Genomic DNA, 19,320 nt, shown 5'->3' on the forward strand with positions numbered 1-19,320 from the left:
TATTATTGACTCAGTTAGTATTAAATGTGTAGTTGTATGCTTTTTAGACAGGACTTTATTTATTTATTTATTTATTAATCAGATTTGTATGCCGCCCCTCTCCGCAGACTCGGGGCGGCTCACAGCAATCGCCATACAATGTAAACAAATCCAATATTTAAATTAATTTTAAAACACCACAAGTTAAAACCAATCATACACACTAGCATACCATACATAAATTTTATAAGCCTAGGGGGGAAGGAACATGTCAATTCCCCCATGCCTGACGACAGAGGTGGGTTTTAAGGAGCTTACGAAAGGCTAGGAGGGTGGGGGCAACTCTGATATCTGGAGGGAGTTGATTCCAAAGGGTCGGGGCCGCCACAGAGAAGGCTCTTCCCCTGGGTCCCGCCAAACGACATTGTTTAGTTGACGGGACCCGGAGAAGGCCAACTCTGTGGGACCTAACTGGTCGCTGGGATTCGTGCGACTTTCCTCTAGTAGCTATGATTAGGTCTACAAACTTAACTTAATTTCAAAGGGCAAAATATAAAACTGGAGGCTGGCCTCTGTTGGATAAATCTTAAAAGGAGTTGCATCTTATCTTGTCTCACAAGGTTGCCTACACACTAGTGAAAGGGTTATTTACTTTAAATGTTCCCAATAAGTGTTAGGCACCCTCCAAATCCCATTTTTAAATTTGGATTACTATATTGCCATACTGCATGTGGAACTTGGTGTAACCTTAGAAGAGGCTGTGAAAATGATGAGAAAGTACTAGAGGTGTGCAAAACATTTTTGCCTTGAAGTTCTCCGATATCGTTTTTCCTTCTTTGGTTTTCCTGCACGTGTAGGATCATTATTACTGTTTCAAAATGTTCTGACTATTAAACGGGGGTCATTTGGAATTTTGTTGCTAGATCTGAACAAAACATGCCATTCTATCCTGAACACGAGGCAGATTTTTGCTGTTTTAGAGCATTGCTCTGAATGTTCTGATCATTTCCAACAGTTGAGCTGTTTTGTGGCCTGTGATTGATTTGGGGTTTTTTCCTAACCACCTTAGCTAATACAGCATCATGAAGTAGAATTGTAAAAATTAAGAGTTTGTGTCAGTGGGTGGGTTATACATGTACTGTGTTGTGCTTTATTTTGTATATAGTGCAAAGGTATGTGTGCATGAATGCTCAATTGTGTTTCACATACAAAACATTGTTAATGCTGTGGAAGCTGTGCACTATGTTAACTTGGTTAATTTGCTAAGCTTTGCTATACATGTACATACTCATGTTCTGTTGATTCATGTATTTAAATATATATATATATATATATATTAAGATTTGGTATATGAATTCTTATGTCTCTTCATAATGTGAATTATATTCATGCAATAAATAAAAATGGGAACTTTTTTTTTTTTGCCAGACTGCAAACCATCATATACAGTATAGCCAAGTAAAAACCTTAGCAAAGAACACCTCAGTTGCTTGTATCAGACAGGCTGTAAAAAAGAACTGAAAAGTTGGCCAAACAAATTATTGAGACAAGCAAACAAAAACCGATCAGAATGTTTTGTTAAAATCCTTGTAAAGGAATGTTAAACAAACACAGCATACATGCGCTGTATTTGTGCTTCCAAGTCAATACTGATTCCTGGCGACTGCCTGGACAAGTCCCTCTAGTTTTCATGGCAAAAGTTCAGAAGTACTCCTTCCTCGGGCTGAGAGTGTGACTGGCCCAAGGTCATCCAGCTGGCTTCATGCCAAAGGCAGAACCAAACTCACTTTCTCCCAGTTTCTAGCCTACAGTTCTAACCAGTACACTTAACTGACTTTCCACACAGAGGCTAGGGATTGGATTCCAGTTAATATTTAGTTAAGATACATATAAAAAACCCTTAATAATGGCTAGTTAGCCTCGCATAATTTCTACCTTTAGTGATTCCTCTCCATTTTAACAGCCGTAGTTGAGTCAAAAACTTAAAAGCATTTTACAGAAGACTAAATTCTTGGGGAAAGAATCACACTAATGCCAAATTTCCAAAAGGAAGTTTATTAACTAGAAGGTAATATTTTGTCTGTGACAATGTCTCCAAATAGCTAGCGCTTTCGGTAAGAGCTCAGTTTATTTATCTATTTTTTTAATCCCATCATTATTTTTTATAAATAACTCAAGCAGCACACATATCCTTCTTCCTCCCTTCTCACAACAACATTCTTGTGAGGGGAATTGGGCTGAGAGAGAGAGGAACTGGTCCAAAATCACCTATCTGGCTTTCATGCCTAAAACAGAACTTGAATTCACAATCTCTGGATTTCTATTCTGCCTTAAGCACTAGACCAACTGGCCTTTCCAAGTTAATTGTTTTAAACCACTTTTAAGCTTTCCAAGTTAATTGCTTGACAATAATAAAATCTTTTTTGGGATGTAATAAGGAACTTGCAGTTAATACCCCAGAATTCATATGAAAAGTTCACAGTGTACAGGAAAAGAAATAAAAATACATTTTTAGCAGGCTTAATATCTATATGGTAGTCCTCGACTTGTAGTTATTTAACAACAGTCTAGAAATATAGTAACCTCGGAAACAGTGCTTTAAGGTCATGCAATTGTGATCTGGGTCCTTGGCAACCTGTTTGCACTTGTGACCATTTGCCAACTGCCTCACAATCTTGTCATCGCCGTTTATAATCTTCCCTGCTGGTTTCCCCAGAAAATCAGTGGGGAGGGTGTTAGGGTAGGTGGCCAGCTGCTGCTGTCTGTCAAGAGGACGCCTTCTCATCTGGGGATGGGGAGGCTGGCTGAAAGAGCTGGCAGATGAAGGGAGCTGAATTATTTCAGCAGGGTGGAGAAACAGACCTCAAATCCTGAAGAATTGAGCTCAGTTCCTGCACCCTGCTAAAGAAAATCTCTTCTTTGCCCGAGGGGGGCTCAAACTCTTACCTGTAACTCAGCTTTAAGACAGGATAGAAGTATTGGGAACAAAGTAGCTAGCTATACCTGTCACTATTATCAAGATATTGATAAAATTGAACAGGTCCAAAGGTGGGCTACAAAAATGGCATAAAACTTTTCAGGAAAGACTTAACGAACTCAATCTGCATAGTCTGGAGGACAGAAGGGAAAGGGGGGACATGATCGAAAAATTTAAATACATACTCTATGTTAAAGGGTTAAATAAGGTTCAGGAGATAAGTGTTTTTAATAGGAAAGTGAACACAAGAACAAGGGGACACAATCTGAGGTTAGTTGGGGGAAAGATTAGAAGTAACGTGAGAAAATATTATGTTACTGAAAGAGTAGTAGATACTTGGAACAAACTTCCAGCAGACGTGGTTGGTAAATCCACAGTAACTGAATGTAAAGATGCCTGGGATAAACATACTGTATATCCATCCTAAAATAAAATACAGGAAATAGTATAAGGGCAGACTAGATGGACCATGAGGTCTTTTTCTGCCATCAATCTTCTATGTTTCTACTAAGGCCCACTGATTTCTCCCTTCTGGTTGGTGTTTCTTGATGCATCTTTGTTTCTAATTGGCCTAATTAAAATAAAGATGATGAGTTTGCATGCTCGCAAAGCCCTCTGAAAACTGAACAGACTCTGGCCAATTTGAGAGTTAGAGGATGGGGAAGAATAGCAATAGCATTTAGCAATAGCATTTAGACTTATATGGCGCTTTATAGTGCTTTTACAGCCCTCACGAAGCGGTTTACACAATCAGCATATCACCCCCAACAATCTGGGTCCTCATTTTACCCACCTCCGAAGATTGGAAGGCTGAGTCAACCTTGAGCCGGTGGTGAGATTTGAACTGCTGAACTACAGCTAGCAGTTAGCTGAAGTAGCCTGCAGTGCTGCACCATCCAGCTCTTAAGAGTAAGAAGTAAGAGCAAACACAAAAACAGATTGGATCAATTATGAAGCTGCAAAGAAAAACTTTATGGGGGAGTGGGAGTCCTCAATACATTCCTATGAGAAATAGTATAAGGGCAGACTAGATGGACCATTGGGCAGTGATCCAGATTTTTAGCAACTTCTTTTAACCACCCCTTCTTTTCCTCACCTTGTCACATGACCCAAGAATGGAAAACGAATAGCTTGCCCAACTGCACACATACATGAGAGGAGAGGTGAAACATGCCCACGTAGGGGGTGCAAGACACTATTTCATTAAACGGAAGGTAGAGTTGCTGTTAGAAATTGCCTAGGGTTGAGTTAGAAATAATTTCAGAAGCCATGCTCTGTATGGCTTCCCTTCCTTGTTAAATGAGTAATAATATCTTGAAGGGAAAAATATTCCCCAGTTAACTATTCTGTGATAATATGCACAGAATGTTCTCAGAAGTACACTCACTGACCTCAAAAGAAGGTTGCTAACTTATTCTACAGTTAATGCTTTCCTGGTAGCCGCTGTATGTTTACAGCATACTATTCCTCACACATAGTTACTTTAACTTTTTTCTTAAATAGGAGCAGCTTATGCACACATAGTAAGAAACCGATAGGAAATCTGCACTGAAAACCCGATATTTGTGGTAATTGGCATAGAGCTATTACCACAGGACCTGTATTGTTAAATGTTCAGAGTCAGTGGTGTAAAATAGATGACTTAGTTTTTATTAAGGTAAATCATTGATCTGTTTGATAACATCTGTTTCACTGTTCATAATCGTTTAATTGAGGAAAACAGCTTTCTCTTCTAAAATTGTCGTCAGTGAGCAACAGATTGTATTTACCTCAAAGGAAGGCTACCAATTTAAGAAAAGTATATGTGTACTTTAAATATATATATGTTTGTGTGTATAGGAGGAAATCTATACACATATATGCAAAATCTTGTGCTGCGCTCAGCTTCTGTCACCCAAGGTGACCCTTTCCTGCTAAACCCAATGCTGGAAATTTCTCCCTCAGTGTGGAAATATAGTGGTACCTTGGTTCTCGACCACGATTCGTTCCGGAAGTGTGGTCGAGAACCGATTTGGTCGAGAACCGAATTAATTTATCCCATAGGAAATAATGGAAATGGATTTAATTGGTTCCCAGCCCATTGACTTGCTGGGAACCAATTAAATCTACAGTATTTTCTCTATTTCCTATGGGATAAAGATCTGAGGGGACGGGGTGAGAGGGAATGGGAGTCGGAATCCCAACACGCCCCTCTTGGCCGCCCTCTTAACAGTCTCCCAGTCCCTACCTTGTAACTGTTCCAAGCTGCAGGAAGGGTAGGGCTGGCTGCAATACCGGCAGCTTTGGGGGGCTCCTTTCCACAGTGGTTCAGTTCATTACCTCCAGGCTGCTGCCCCAACTTTTTCCTTCCCAGCGGCGGCGGGTCCGGTGGCTTCCCTTCGAGGAGCAGCAGCTTCGTCAGGAATGTCACGTGATGAAGAGAAGCCGCCGGAGCTGCCGCCGCCAGGAAGGAAAAAGTTGGGGCAGCTGCCTGGAGGTAACGAACTGAACCATGTGACGTTCCTGACACTGCTGCTGCTCCTCGAAGGGAAGCCGCCGGAGCTGCTACCGCCGCCGGGAAAGAAAAAGTTGGGGCAGCTGCCTGGAGGTAACGAACTGAACCGCTGAGGAAAGGAGCCCCCCGAAGCTTGCCGGTATTGCAGCCAGCCCTACCCTTCCTGCAGCTTGGAGCAGTTAGATGGTTGAGACTGGGAGGTTGTTAAGAGGGCAGCCAGGAGGGGCGTGTCAGATCCCAACTCCCATTCCCTCTCACCCCGTCCCCTCAGATCTTGTGGCAGCTGCTTTGCAAAGCTGCCCTGGTCGCACATTTCAGATAGTAAACAAAATTTTCTGTTCAGTATCCGAATTTTTGTTCGGATACCGAAGCAAATGTTTGCAGAAAATTTTGCTCGGTATCCGAAATGTACAAAAACGAAAGCGTCCGAGAACCGAGGTACCACTGTATAAGAAACTAGCAAATAATTTTATTTTTCTTCTCTGTAAAATGAGGCAGTGGAGTATAGGGTAGCGCTTACTTGAGGGTTTTTTTTTATTCCTTGTTCCCTGCATTTCAGGGTAAAGTCTGCCTTGAGTCGAGCTGATGCCTACCTGAACATATCCATGCCGTTTTCTTACCAACAAAATCAAAGTGGTTTGCCATTATCTTCTCCTGGAAGTGCTTCATTGTCTAGTCTCCATTTCAAGGATTTCCTGGTGATCTGTCCAAGTACAAATCAGTTCTGACCTTATTTAGATTGATTAGGTGTTATCACCTACTACGACAGAATACATCTACTGAACGTTGCAATGATGAAAACATGGAAAGTATTGTTAAAAACGCTCTTCATGAGCAGGAGGAAAGCTTCTGTTGGTGGTAGTTGAGAACCAGAGTTCCTCAGGACATAGATATCAATTATGTTAATAGCCACCAGTGACCCATCTTCAAAGTTGAAGTTCGCAATACATAACACATTTTCTGGAGAGCCCTTTTTCAATTATCGGACATAAAAGTATACCTGTTCTTGGCCCATCATCCACAGTTAATAGAGAATCTTGAGAAGATAAACATCATCATAGAACACACTCATTGCTAGCAACATAGTTGAACAGATATTTCTCCCTGAGTATGTGTAATTACTTAGTCCAGCTTCCCTCTAGTTATCATTCTCTGAGGCCTCACCAAGCCTGTAGGCCTTGCCTGCTCTAGAAGCTTTCCTATTTCTCCAGGAAATTTAGTCAACTTAACATCTCTTTAAGGAACTACTAGACCACACCAAGGCCTCCTACAACTGCTCTACTGATGGTCGTTATCAGGAACATCCTCTATCATTGTCGGAAGATTAGATCTGGATTTTTTACAGATTTCTTCCCTCTTCGTGAACATCTGAAATGCTGGAAGCCAAGTTTATTGGACTATTTCCTATGACAACGCTTATCAATCCTGTGGCTTTTCAACTTGCAGCTTTTTACTACATTAATAATGCTCCAGGGATAGTGGGAAATTTGAGTTTCACGGATTAATCGAGTTGAGTCTGTGTGAACTATTGCCATTGTCGTTGTTAGCCTAATTAATGAGGTGAAAACTTAAAATGTTGGGGGGGGGGGAAATACATGGGACCAGCTACCATTGTATGTTAATTCAGCTGTCGCATAGGTCACAAATGGAGATGAAGTTATTACAAGGATGCTGCCTGCGGACAATGCCAAGACAATATATTGTCAGAGTAAATCTAATCTGAAATAATGAAACTTGCATAATTTGTTTGCTGACTATTCTAAACTGTACTGGGAGAAAATAAATTCAAAGCGCAATTGAACCATTGTCTCAATTTAAGAATGTTGAAACTAGTTCCAGATTCTGATAGAAAATCAACCAATAAAGCTAAGAATTCTTCAAATCCCAAAATGCTGTAGCAGAACACTGTGTGTGTGTGTGTGCAATAAAAGTATGCTTGCTATTTTGAGGCATCGTTGAATTGGTTATTTAGCTTAAGGAGTTGTACCATCCCAGATTATTATGATGGAGCTATGAAACTCTCTTCACTTCGAGGGCTGTATTTCATCTAAGGAGTATAGAGGCCACTTGTCCAAAAAAGATCATTTAATTTTTCCCTGAACACCAAAATTGATTCAAGTCTAGTTAATTAAATATTGTTAAAATCTTTACTGACTTACAAACCTGCTATTTTTCCCTTTTTCCCTGCCTCTGACCTTTATTTTTAATAGTTTCTGGAGAAATATCAGTGGTATTTTAAGCTTTGGGGGGATCACAGACCATGGATGCATGGAATACGAAATGATGACAAGTTAGAGAGGTTTTCCAAACTGTTTGGGAAAAGTCAAAAAGCATGAGTACGTCAGTATTGATACCATTCTCCAGCAGTTTGATTGAGAATTATGCCTTAGTAATCTTGTATCTTTAAATTTTCCAATGGAATTTCAAATGTATCTTGGGACAAGAAGAATTTATTTTAACCAATTAATTAAAAACACCACCAGTAAAGAATATAGGGGAAGCAAGCAATTCTCTCTTTCTCAGATAATAACTAGGTATTCACCGTAGTTAGTTATCTAAACTGAAGATACTTATTATATAAGGTATGCCTAACTTCCTTCCTTACTATAACCTTATTTTCTTTGTTACACTTGAATTCTAATATAAAGATGTAAATGCATATACAAATGGACTGGTTTTAAACTTTGCATGGCCGGGATATTGTGCTAAAGATTAAAAGCTTTGAACAAGTTTGTCTTGTTTCCATATGCTTCCTGAATGATAACTATGAGGAAACAACTGAAAATATTGTATTAAGATGTACTGCCTAATGAAATCCTTATTTAGCAACCAATATTGTAGTATTTATTGCTCAAACTACAGAACTTGTATGTGTTTCTATGTAAGGCACAATGTAATTTTTTTTTTATGGTAGGGGAAGAATTGTCAAGCTTACTAGTGAAAGAGAACCATGAAAAGATATGATGGAGATTTTAGCCTATTTTATGCTAAAAATTAACTATGAAAAAATACTTATTTTGCCAAATAAAATTGGATATATCTTTTCACCACTGTTTCATCAATGTCAGTATAATCTAAAACATGAATAAGATTCTAGGTCGTACATTCATCTTAATCACTGAAATTCTACCCATTAGTCACAAATCTTAATTTTTCCCATCTATGTAAATCCAATTTTATCACATTCCACATTATAATTATTTTAAATAATTTTGAATTTTTATTAATAAGAGTAAATTTTATGGTTGGTGTGTGAACCAGATCTATATAACATTTTCTCAATACGTAACTCCAACTCCCAGTACTCTAGAAGTTGTAATAGTGTATTATTTTGGAGCAGTTTAAGAAGGAGTTGCATGCTAATCTAGTCTTCCAATTCATTTTAGGAGGGTTTTTGTTTCAATAAAAGGTTATACTTTGACAATGTAGTAATATATTATTATGATTTAAATCCCGCTTTTGAAATAGTTGCTAGCCTTTTTTATGATTGAAGTTGACCACATAAATTCACATCATATAATAACAACAAAAAAATATAAATGCAATTGCAAATATATTGTTCAACTATGTTGAATAGTCCTAATAGAGGCAGGTATGGATAATGAATCCCATGAAATGGTCATGTATTTGAATTCACACTATTCTAAATGATATGACTATAGAAAATATAGTAATTGATTCCTGTTCAACAGAAATAGGCAATTAATTTTTAAAAAACATAAATGTTATAAGCATGTTAATGAGATATTACAGTAAAGGACAAAAAGAATATACTTATAATTTACTTTATAGTTAACAAAGTAACAGAATAGTAGTTTTGGAGAGCAAAATTATATATATACACACACACAGTGGTACCTCGTCTTACGAACCCCTCGTCATGCAAACTTTTCGAGATACGAACTCGGGGTTTAAGAATTCTTTGCCTCGTCTTAAAAACCCTTTCCGTCTTACAAACCTGAGCCCGGTCCGTGGGCTCTCTTACTGCCCCTGTGCTCTCTGACTGCTGAACAAATTCCCCTGCCTTGTGACTGTCACCACTGAGATTTCCCATTTGCTTGCATGGGAATTCCCTGCGCCCTTTTGCTTGCACCTGAGGTGTGTGTATGTATATATATATATGTGTGTGTGTGTGTGTGTGTGTGTGTGTGTGTGTGTGTGTGTTATGTCGGATCACCCTGGTATATTGAAGGAACGTCACAGCTCCTTTTTGCCTGTAGGCCCAACCCAGGACCATTTCCAGGCAGTTAATTTATTCATAGCCGACAACTATATTCTGTATGTATCAAATGTTTTTAGCTGAAATTTTAAAATTAAGGGAGACTAGGATAGTACCATTTTGGCCTCGTTCTGGCCTCATCAGCTAGCCACACCCTGCCTTACTGGGATTCGATCTGGCAGCCTCTGCCACCAGACCTTGACCCCTCCAGCTCTGTACTGGTAATGGTACCATCCTAGTCTCCCTTAATTTTAAAATTTCAGCTAAAAACATTTGATACATACAGAATATAGTTGTCGGCTATGAATAAATTAACTGCCTGGAAATGGTCCTGGGTTGGGCCTAGAGGCAAAAAGGAGCTGTGACGTTCCTTCAATATACCAGGGTGATCCGACATAAAAAAACATATAGCCCCTCCCTGGTACAGAGCTGGAGGGATCAAGGTCTGGTGGCTCAACTGCTAACTCTCTGCCTTACAAGGCAGAGGCTGCCAGATCGAATCCCAGTAAGGAAGGGTGTGGCTAGCTGATAAGGCCAGAACAAGGCCGAAATGGTACCATCCTAGTCTCCCTTAATTTTAAAATTTCAGCTAAAAACATTTGATATATATGTAGAGAGAGAGAGAGAGAGAAAACACACATATACCTACATACCTACCTACCTAAATTTATTTATTTATTTATTAAATTTGTATGCCGCCCCTTTCCGTAGACTCGTACATACGTACATAAATACAGTGGTACCTCTACTTAAGAACTTAATTCATTCCGTGAGCAGGTTCTTAAGTAGAAAAGTTTGTAAGCAAATTTTCCCATAGGAATCAATGTAAAAGCAAATTATGCATGCAAAACCATTAGGAAATAAAAGCTCGGAATTTTGGTGCGAGGAGGAGAAGGACAGTCGCTGCCGAAGGAAGAAGGTGAGAGGAAAAGATCCAAAACTTTAAGGCTTTTTTAAAAAAAAGAGGGTCTCCGAGGTGGCGAGGAGGAGCACGCACCTCCCATACACCCGGCGCGAGGTTGCCTCCCAGACACTGCACCAGAGAGAGAAACCCAGGCAGGCGAGAGGGAGGAACCTCCCACTGCTTTGACCGAAAGGTTGCTGCTGCTGCAACCTGCTTCCTCTTCCTTCCCATGCTGAAGGGCTCCCCTATCTTCTCGCTCACTCACTTTGTAGCCAGTGCCTTTCCTTCACTGTGGTGACTCTTCAGTTTGGCTGAAGCCGAGTTGATCCAGCGGGAGCGAAGCGCCCCCTTTTGCCTTTCCGCGCCCAGACGCTCCGGGAGGCAACCTCGTGCCGGGTGTATGGGAGGCAGCATGCTCAGAGAAAGGAAAATGTTCCGTTCGCTCTGGGCTGCCAAAGCCTCCATAAGCGACCGAAAGGCTCCTCTGGCAGCCCAGAAAAGCCCGAGATGGCTGGGATTAAAGGGGGAATGGCAGGAAACTGGCTGGACCTTCGTGCCGCTCTCAAATTTCCTGTAGATGCATCAAACATCTCATTTAATTATTAAGCGTATTTTTCCTCATTTTCAGTTTATTAGTTTTGGAAAATGTAACAGTATTGGAAAATAGAAAACAATAAGAAGAATTGTTTGAACAAAAACAATGCAAGCTGGGACAATATTAACGTCATTGAAGGAGTTCAAATAAGACTGGTCAAGCGATTGTTCAGAAGCTTGAACCTAAATATTTGCACTGCTGAAATATGTGACATCATTTATAAAGATGAAGCATACAATTCTGACAGCATTCTGAATCAGAGGGTGATTAATTTAATTAATTATTTAATTAATTAAATAAAAAAGATTAATGCAATCTGTTTCGTACATGAGATGGATGAATTTGTACATTTTGTCTTCTTTCTAGCGTCTTCTATAAATCATGGAAACATAAAAGTCAACAATTGTCAAGTGTGCATTAGTGCAAACCATCATTTTTCATCGTACCTGTAGTAGCTTCTTTGTGCAGTAGGGAAACTTACAGATTTCCAAGAATAAACGTTAAGGAGTACAGATAACCCTTCTTGTTATATTTGCGACATATCTTGAAATATCTTAAGATACTGAAATATCTTAAGATATTGATGGGTGATTTGTGATTAGATAATAAATCTGTCCTATTTTCCCCCAAATAAGACATCCCCTGATGATAAAACCAATTTGGCTTTGAGTGCATGGCAATAAGGCTAAGCATCTATTTCAGGATTTAAAAAAATATAAAACAGAGTCTTATTTTAAAGGAAACACGGTATCATATATTAAAAAGAACCAGGGCCATTGGAGGACTTTGCTCCTACCTCAGATTAATTTAACTCAATGGATCAGAAGTTAATATTCTGCTCAATTTGTTGTGCCTCAAAGGAAAAGCTTGTTGGGCAAAGTAGCTTTATATAGTCCTCTGTATAATACACAAAGACTTTGTATACTCTTCTACTTTGCCTATTTTGCTTAGGAGCCTATACTAAGAATCGAATGTACAGTAATGCTAATTATGCATGCAATAGGAATTTTTGCACCGTCAAAGCAAGATTAGCAATAACATTTCAATTACTCAGATGATCAGTTTAGAGCAGTGATTTTCAACCTTTTTTGAGCCACGGCACATTTTTTACATTTTAAAATCCTGGGGCACACCACCAACCAAAATGACACCCTAAGACACTTTCCTCTCTTTTTCCATCCCTGTCTCCTCCCCACCCTTGTGTGTGTGTGTGTATATACACACTCTTGAACCCTTTCCAAAAACAGGTGAGGGCTGGGGTTTTTTGTCTTTTATTCTTTGGGTGCTTTTTAGCATATGCTTTAAATCAAGAGTCACTTCTCTCTCTCTCTTTTGTTTCTCTCTCCTGCCTCTCATTCTCTGTCTCAATAATTTTTTCATTTCTCTTTTTTCCTCTCCTTTTTGCTCATTTATCTCTCTCTCTCTCTCTCTCTCTCTCTCTCTCTTGCTTTCTTTCTCTCTTTCTCTTGCTTTCTCTCTCTCACACACTCTTTCTCTCTCTCTCTCTTGCTTTCTTTCTCTCTATCTTGCTTTCTTTCTCTTTCTCTCTCTTGCTCTCTTTCTCTCTCTTGCTTTCTTTCTCTCTCACTCTTTCTCTCTCTCTCTCTCTCTTGCTTTCTCTCTCTTTCTCTCTTTTGCTTTCTTTCTCTCTCACTCTTTCTCTCTCTCTCTCTCTTGCTTTCTCTCTCTCTCTCAGCAAAAAGTTGCGGGACTGGAATCTGAGCTTCCTTTTTCGCGGCACACCTGACCATGTCTCGCAGCACACTAGTGTGCCACGGCACACTGGTTGAAAAACACTGGTTTAGAGCACTATCTTTTTATTTTATAAATGGACACTCATTTTAAGAAATTCAGAATGAGTAATAATAGTAAGTGGCCCTAAAATGAATACATTTGTAATTATATAATTATTCTCCATTTCAAAATGACTCCTTAAAATTCAAAATTGCAATCATAATGTGCTTGCTAAAATGATAGTGAACAACTGTATCAGATAATTATTGTATCTTTATTTGTTGCAGTGATAACAGTGGAGCAAAACTTCACTTTGACAGACTAAAACAATTTGATGTAATTTACAAATTGTTCATGTTTTGTCATTTATATAATTATATAACAACTTTATACAAAGGAGGGAAACTGATTAAAATTGTATTATATATTTATCAACAGTCATACCATCTATAATACTAGAATCTGGAAGATATTAAAATTAAAAATAACCCATAAAAATTACCCATACAATACAAAAAAAAATGTCTTAAGATCCTTTCACTCAAAGTAACGTACACCCACCCAGCCAGCAAGCCTTTTAAAACTTTATGGGCAAGAAACACATAAAGGTGGTAATATTGAAGCCTACCTTAATAAAATTGCTTTTACAGCTTTGCAAAATGTCAGTAATGACAGGACCACTTTTTGGAGATAAGGTGTTTTAGATCAGGGTTATCACAAAGGTCTGTCATCCGGTTCATGGCCCTCGCATGTTCACGGGAATGGGGCTTTCTTTCTGCTTCACAAAATGGATAAAATGGGCAGAATCCTTTGGGAAAAGGTGTAGTTACCATTAACAAAAGATATAAAAAACATCACTGCAATAATTACATAAATTAACACAAACAGCGTAAACTGCATCAGTTGTCTAAAAGATTGAGTTGAACACAACAGGTTATTTGTAGCTGAAGGTAAAACCTAAGCTTAAATTTTATCCTTGTATACAATCACAAGCTAATGAGCAATCTTGATGCACAATTAGAGTTTGAAATTAAATGGCTTTATCAATATGAAAATACACCATATTTAAAATTTAAGATTAAAAAAATGTACACAGCATTATGTGGGACTTTTTGCTTTACAATAATGTTTTCATACATCTACCCAATTTCCAACTAATTCAAAGGAGCAGTTGCATTTATTCATGGGTCTCTAAGCACCTAAAGAGTCTAAAACATGGCCCATTGTTTTGCAGAACATTTTCTTCATTTATTGGTTCCTAAATTTGATTATGAGCAACCTTTCCATTAAAATTAAACGATATACAGTGATACCTAGTCTTACGAACTTAATTGGTTCCGGGACGAGGTTCGTAAGGTGAAAAGTTCATAAGACGAAACATTGTTTCCCATAGGAATCAATGTAAAAGCAAATAATGCGTGGAAACCCATTAGGAAAATCCAAACTTTAAGGCTTAAAAAAAAGCGGCAGGCGGACAAAGTAAAGGCTAACGGCATGGAGACGGACAGCGAGGAGAAACAAGGAATGGAGGCCCTAACGAAGGTTAACGCCGCCCCAAATCTCTCCCAAAATCGCCCCTTCAAAACCTCCCTACGTTGCCCCAAATTCCTCCAAATATCACCACTCCAAAAGCTTCCTATCTTGCCCCAAATTCCTCCAAAAATCGCCACTCCAAAAGCTTCCTATCTTGCCCCAAATTCCTCCAAAAATGCCCCTCCAAAACCTTCTTACCTTTCCCCAAATTGCTTCAAAGATCACCCCTCCAGCCGCTTCCTATGCCACCCAAATCGAGGTCCTAACGAAGGCAAATTGAGTGAAAAAAGGCAGCAAGGAGTAGCGAGGCATTTTGAAAGGAGAGGTGAGTTTGAAAGACTTTGGAAGTGATTTGGGGTGGCTTAGGAAGCTTTTGGAGTGGCAATTTTTGGAGGAATTTGGGGGCAAGATAGGAAGCTTTTGGAGTGGCGATTTTTGGAGGAATTTGGGACAAGATAGGAAGCTTTTGGAGTGATGATTTTTGGAGGAATTTGGGGCAAGATAGGAAGCTTTTGGGGGAGTGATTTTGGGGGCAATTTGGAGCGGTGTAGGAAGCTTTTGGAGGGATGATTTTAGCAGTGAGATGGGGTGAAGAAAGTGGCAGGCTAGGGGGCATTTTGGCAGCAGGATGGGGCGGCTGCAGGGAGCAGAGGAAGCCGTGGGCTAGAGGGGAAAGTGGCAGGGAAATGGGGCAGCTCCGGAGTTCCCCGCCTCAGGTGCAACCAAAAGGGGGCGGGGAATTCTGGTGGGGAATTCCCAGGCAAGCAAATGGGAAATCCCGGCGGTGATAGTCACAAGGCAGGGGAATCCCTTCGGCAGTCAGAGAGTGCATGTGCAGTACAAGAGCGCAGGCGCAGTAAGAGCCCATGGACCCAGGCTCAGGTTGATAAGACAGAAAGGGTTTTTAAGATGAGACAAAGAAATCTTAAACCCCGGGTTCGTATGTCAAAAGGTTTGTATGACGAAGCGTTCGTAAGACAAGGTATCTCTGTATTTTTCTAAGCCATGGTTTTGTTTAATGACAATTGGATAAATATTTGAAGCCGCAAACTATGGTGTAAAACACAGGTGGGTTCCTGCCAGTTCGGACCAGTTCTATAGAACCGATAGTGAGAATTTCCCTCTGCTTGCCCAACCAGCAGCCATGGCAAACTGAGCCGGGTGGCGCAGCAGGTAGAGTGCTGTACTGCAGGCCACTGAAGCTGACTGTAGATCTGTAGGTCGACTCAGCCTTCCATCATTCCGAGATGGGTAAAATGGGGACCCGGATTGTGAGGGCAATATGCTGGCTCTGTTAAAAAGTGCTATTGCTAACATGTTGTAAGCCGGTCTGAGTCTAAGGAGAAGGGCGGCATAAAAATAGAAATAAATAAATAAATAAATCTTGGTTTTTGCTTCTGCACATGTGCAGAAGCTGTGTTTTAGCACTGTGCATGTGCGTGCCTACCGGCGTGGCACACGACACATGAGGAAGCGAACCGGCAACGAGGTAAGTCAGAACCCTCCTCTGGTTTAAACCATAAACAAAATATGGCTGTGTGACTGGATTCAGGCATCTTCCCATACAACCATAGTTTATGTTGCTGGAAAATGATAAATTTAGAGGATCTGTTGGTTGCCACAACCAACTCACCACAGTCAACTTTCTGCAGAAAACTCACCACATTAAAACTTGTGAGACAAGAGTTACATTAATATCTAACAAATGGTGGAATACAATCATTAAAGAAAGATGTAAAAGGAGAATGAAATGTGAATGACAAAAATAATTTTATTTATTTGAAATACAGTGTCCCCTTGATTTTCGTGGGGGATGCGTTCCGAGACCGCCCGCAAAAGTCGAATTTCCGCGAAGTAGAGATGCGGAAGTAAAAACACCATTTTTGGCTATGGACAATATCACAAGCCATCCCTTAACACTTTAAACCCCTAAATTACCATTTCCCATTCCCTTAACAACCATTTACTCACCATTATTACTGGTACTCACCATTGAATAAGACACTTAGTGATCCTGATATTTATAAACATAATTATTTATTAACAATAATATTTTTTTTGTTATATAATTGCAAAAATTATTAGTTTTTGACGTATGACATATGACGTCATTGGGTGAGGAAAACCGTGGTATAGGGAAAAAAACGTGAAGTATTTTTAATTAATATTTTTTGAAAAACTGTGGTATAGGCTATTCGCGAAGTTTGAACCCGTGAAAATCGAGGAAACACTGTAATTTAATTGTTAAATTGTCCTGAAGTGAGTTGTCACAATGTGAATTGGCCGCAGCGAGTTTTCTCATTCTGAAATTTAGACATTATGTTACATAATGTGCTCATTGTTTCTCAGTATATGTCAATCCACCATTATGGTTTGAAAAATAACCATGGTTAATAGCACAGTATGCTGGGAAAATCCAATCACAGAACCACACCTTACATGGCTTTTCACCCCTTGGTTTCACTAAGATTTTTCATAATAGGATGGGAAGGGCTGGTTTTTAGTAGCTGGTTGATCTTAATAACTTCATTCCATCATGTCATGCAGCTCGGTAGTGGTGTTAGGTAAAGGATAAATGAAACAGGGAGGATTCCTGTGATTCATCATTCCAAGACACTGAGCCAAAATTGTTGTGCAAACTCCCTTCTATGTGCCTTTTCATAGCTACAGAACAGGTTGATAAGAGCAAGTGGTTGTCGTAGATGACACGTGCACTTACATTGTACCCAGTTCTCCCATTTTTTCCCTTGATTCCATAGTTTCCAGCAGGTGAATATTCTTTCAGAGAAATTAGAGACATAGACTTCAGAAAAACTGGTCAACTTCTGTACTAGGTTCCTTTAATCACTGCTGAGGTTTACCATAGGACGATAGAGGTGACAAGATTTAATTCCATAATGCTGCAACTTCCTGAGGGGAGAGGTTAATAGGTTCATAAAGGAACATTTTGTCATACTCCTGAACTGTTTTACAGAAAAGATTTCCTTGTATAATCTGGGAATTTTCGGTATCAATTTATGTTCCATGCCTGGCTTCCAAATCCATATTGTGTGGCCCTCGTAGTTTTAGAAACTTCAATGTCAATTTTAGTGAAAAATGTCAAAGGTGCAATTTCCCAACAGGATTTTGGTGGAAAATAACTTTTTAAAAGATGTTGAGTCTTTGCACAGCAACGGTGCTGACATTGCCCTCTTTGATAATATTTCATTATTGTCCTCCTCACTATGCAAAAGCTGTAATCAAAGAAAAGAGTGTAGGCTGCGTTGCCAAAAACAATGTTTGTCCCTTTCTCACCAGACATTGTTTACTACAAAAGTTTGCAGTCTTCAAAGCTTCTCTAGTGTTTACTGATTTTGTAATGTGTCTCAGAACTGTTTTCCAAGAGCAATTCTCTAAATCCTGCACTTTGTATCTTAATCTGAATTCTTATTCAAATAGATTGAAGGCATACGCAAAAAACATTATAGTCCATAAGAGCACAGGTGATCATTGGGATTTCTGCACCCCCAAATATAACATACAAGACACAAAATTTACAGAAAGGCAGAAATATGCCACCAGACCTAATGTGTTATATAGTATTCAACTCTTTAATTCACTAATTTAAGAAACAACAAGGCTGCGTGTATTTGGAATATATAGTAATACCTCGTCTTACGAACCTAATTGGTTCCAGGGGGAGGTTCGTAAGACGAAAAGTTTGTAAGACGAAACCTTGTTTCCCATAGGAAACAATGTAAAATCCATTAATCCGTGAAACGAAAAAAAAACAATGCAAAAACACGCCGCCACCCGGCTGTCACCTTTTGAAGTTCGGCAAAAGTTCGGCGTTCGGGAGGCCGCTGGGAAGCCCCGCCGCCTGGCTGTCACCTTTTAAAACAGCCGGGGGGCTTCTCAGAGGCCTCCCGAATGCCAAACCCGGAAATTCGGGTTTGACGTTCGGGTTCAGGAGGCTGCTGGGAAGCCCCCCGGCTGTTTTAAAAGGTGACAGCTGGGCGGCGGGGCTTCCCAGTGGCCTCCCGAACCCGAACTTTTGCCGAACTTCCGGGTTCGGGGTTCGGGAGGCCGCTGGGAAGCCCCGGCGTCCGGCTGTCACCTTTTAAAACAGCCAGGGGGCTTCTCGGAGGCCTCCCGAACGCCAAACCCGGAAGTTCAGGTTTGGCGTTCGGGTTCAGGAGGACGCTGGGAAGCCCCCCGGCTGTTTCAAAAAGTGACAGCCGGGTGGCGGGGCTTCGTGGCGGCGGCGGCGGGTTCGTAAGAAGAAAAAAGTTCATAAGAAGAGGCAAAAATTTTCTGAACCCCTGGTTCGTATCTCGGGTCTTCTCCTAGGCCCTGCCAAATGGCATTGTCTAGTTCAGTGTTTCCCAACCTTGACAATTTGAAGATATTTGGACTTCAACTCCCAGAATTCTCCAGCCAGCGTTTGCTAGGCTGGGGAATTCTGGGAGTTGAAGTCCAAATATCTTCAAGTTGCCAAGGTTGGGAAACACTGGTCTAGTTGACTGGACCTGGAGAAGGCCGACTCTGTGGGACCTAACGGGACGCTGGGATTCATACGGCAAAACTTTTTTTGTTAAATGTTACTAATTTTACAAAAGAAGATGGCAATGTTTGTGATTTAGTATCTTATATTAGAGCAGTTATTCTGATTTGTAAACTTTGATTTTTGGTGCAACATTTTAAGCCCTCCCCCCACATCAACAAGTTACTATAAAAACAAAGGGCTATGTTATGAATTTAATTGTAGAAATGAACAACCATCATTGGAGCAGACCAATCAAAATTCATGAGATACTTGCATTTAGATCAAGTTCATTATTTTCCATTTTAGTATTAGTCTATCTCCTAGACTTTTAATTTGCTAAAATGTGCACAACTACCGTAA

General features: G+C 39.9%; 1 protein-coding gene across 9 annotated transcripts in view; it reads left to right on the plus strand.

Annotated features, from left to right (window-relative positions):
* Positions 1-19,320, plus strand: part of LOC139155638 (kalirin) — a 292,637-nt gene that overhangs the window by 165,765 nt on the left and 107,552 nt on the right. Inside the window, exon 29 of one of the 9 annotated variants that reach the window (XM_070730868.1) lies at positions 6,010-8,497. The exons of the other annotated variants lie outside the window; for them this stretch is intronic. Within the exon in view, the coding sequence (XP_070586969.1) occupies positions 6,010-6,014 (5 nt within the window). The 3' untranslated portion in view covers positions 6,015-8,497. Of the gene's footprint in view, positions 1-6,009; positions 8,498-19,320 lie in introns of those variants that run through there. 9 annotated transcript variants of the gene reach the window in all.

This window comes from Erythrolamprus reginae, chromosome 1 (genome assembly GCF_031021105.1).
Source record: "Erythrolamprus reginae isolate rEryReg1 chromosome 1, rEryReg1.hap1, whole genome shotgun sequence".
Lineage (NCBI taxonomy): Eukaryota > Metazoa > Chordata > Lepidosauria > Squamata > Dipsadidae > Erythrolamprus > Erythrolamprus reginae.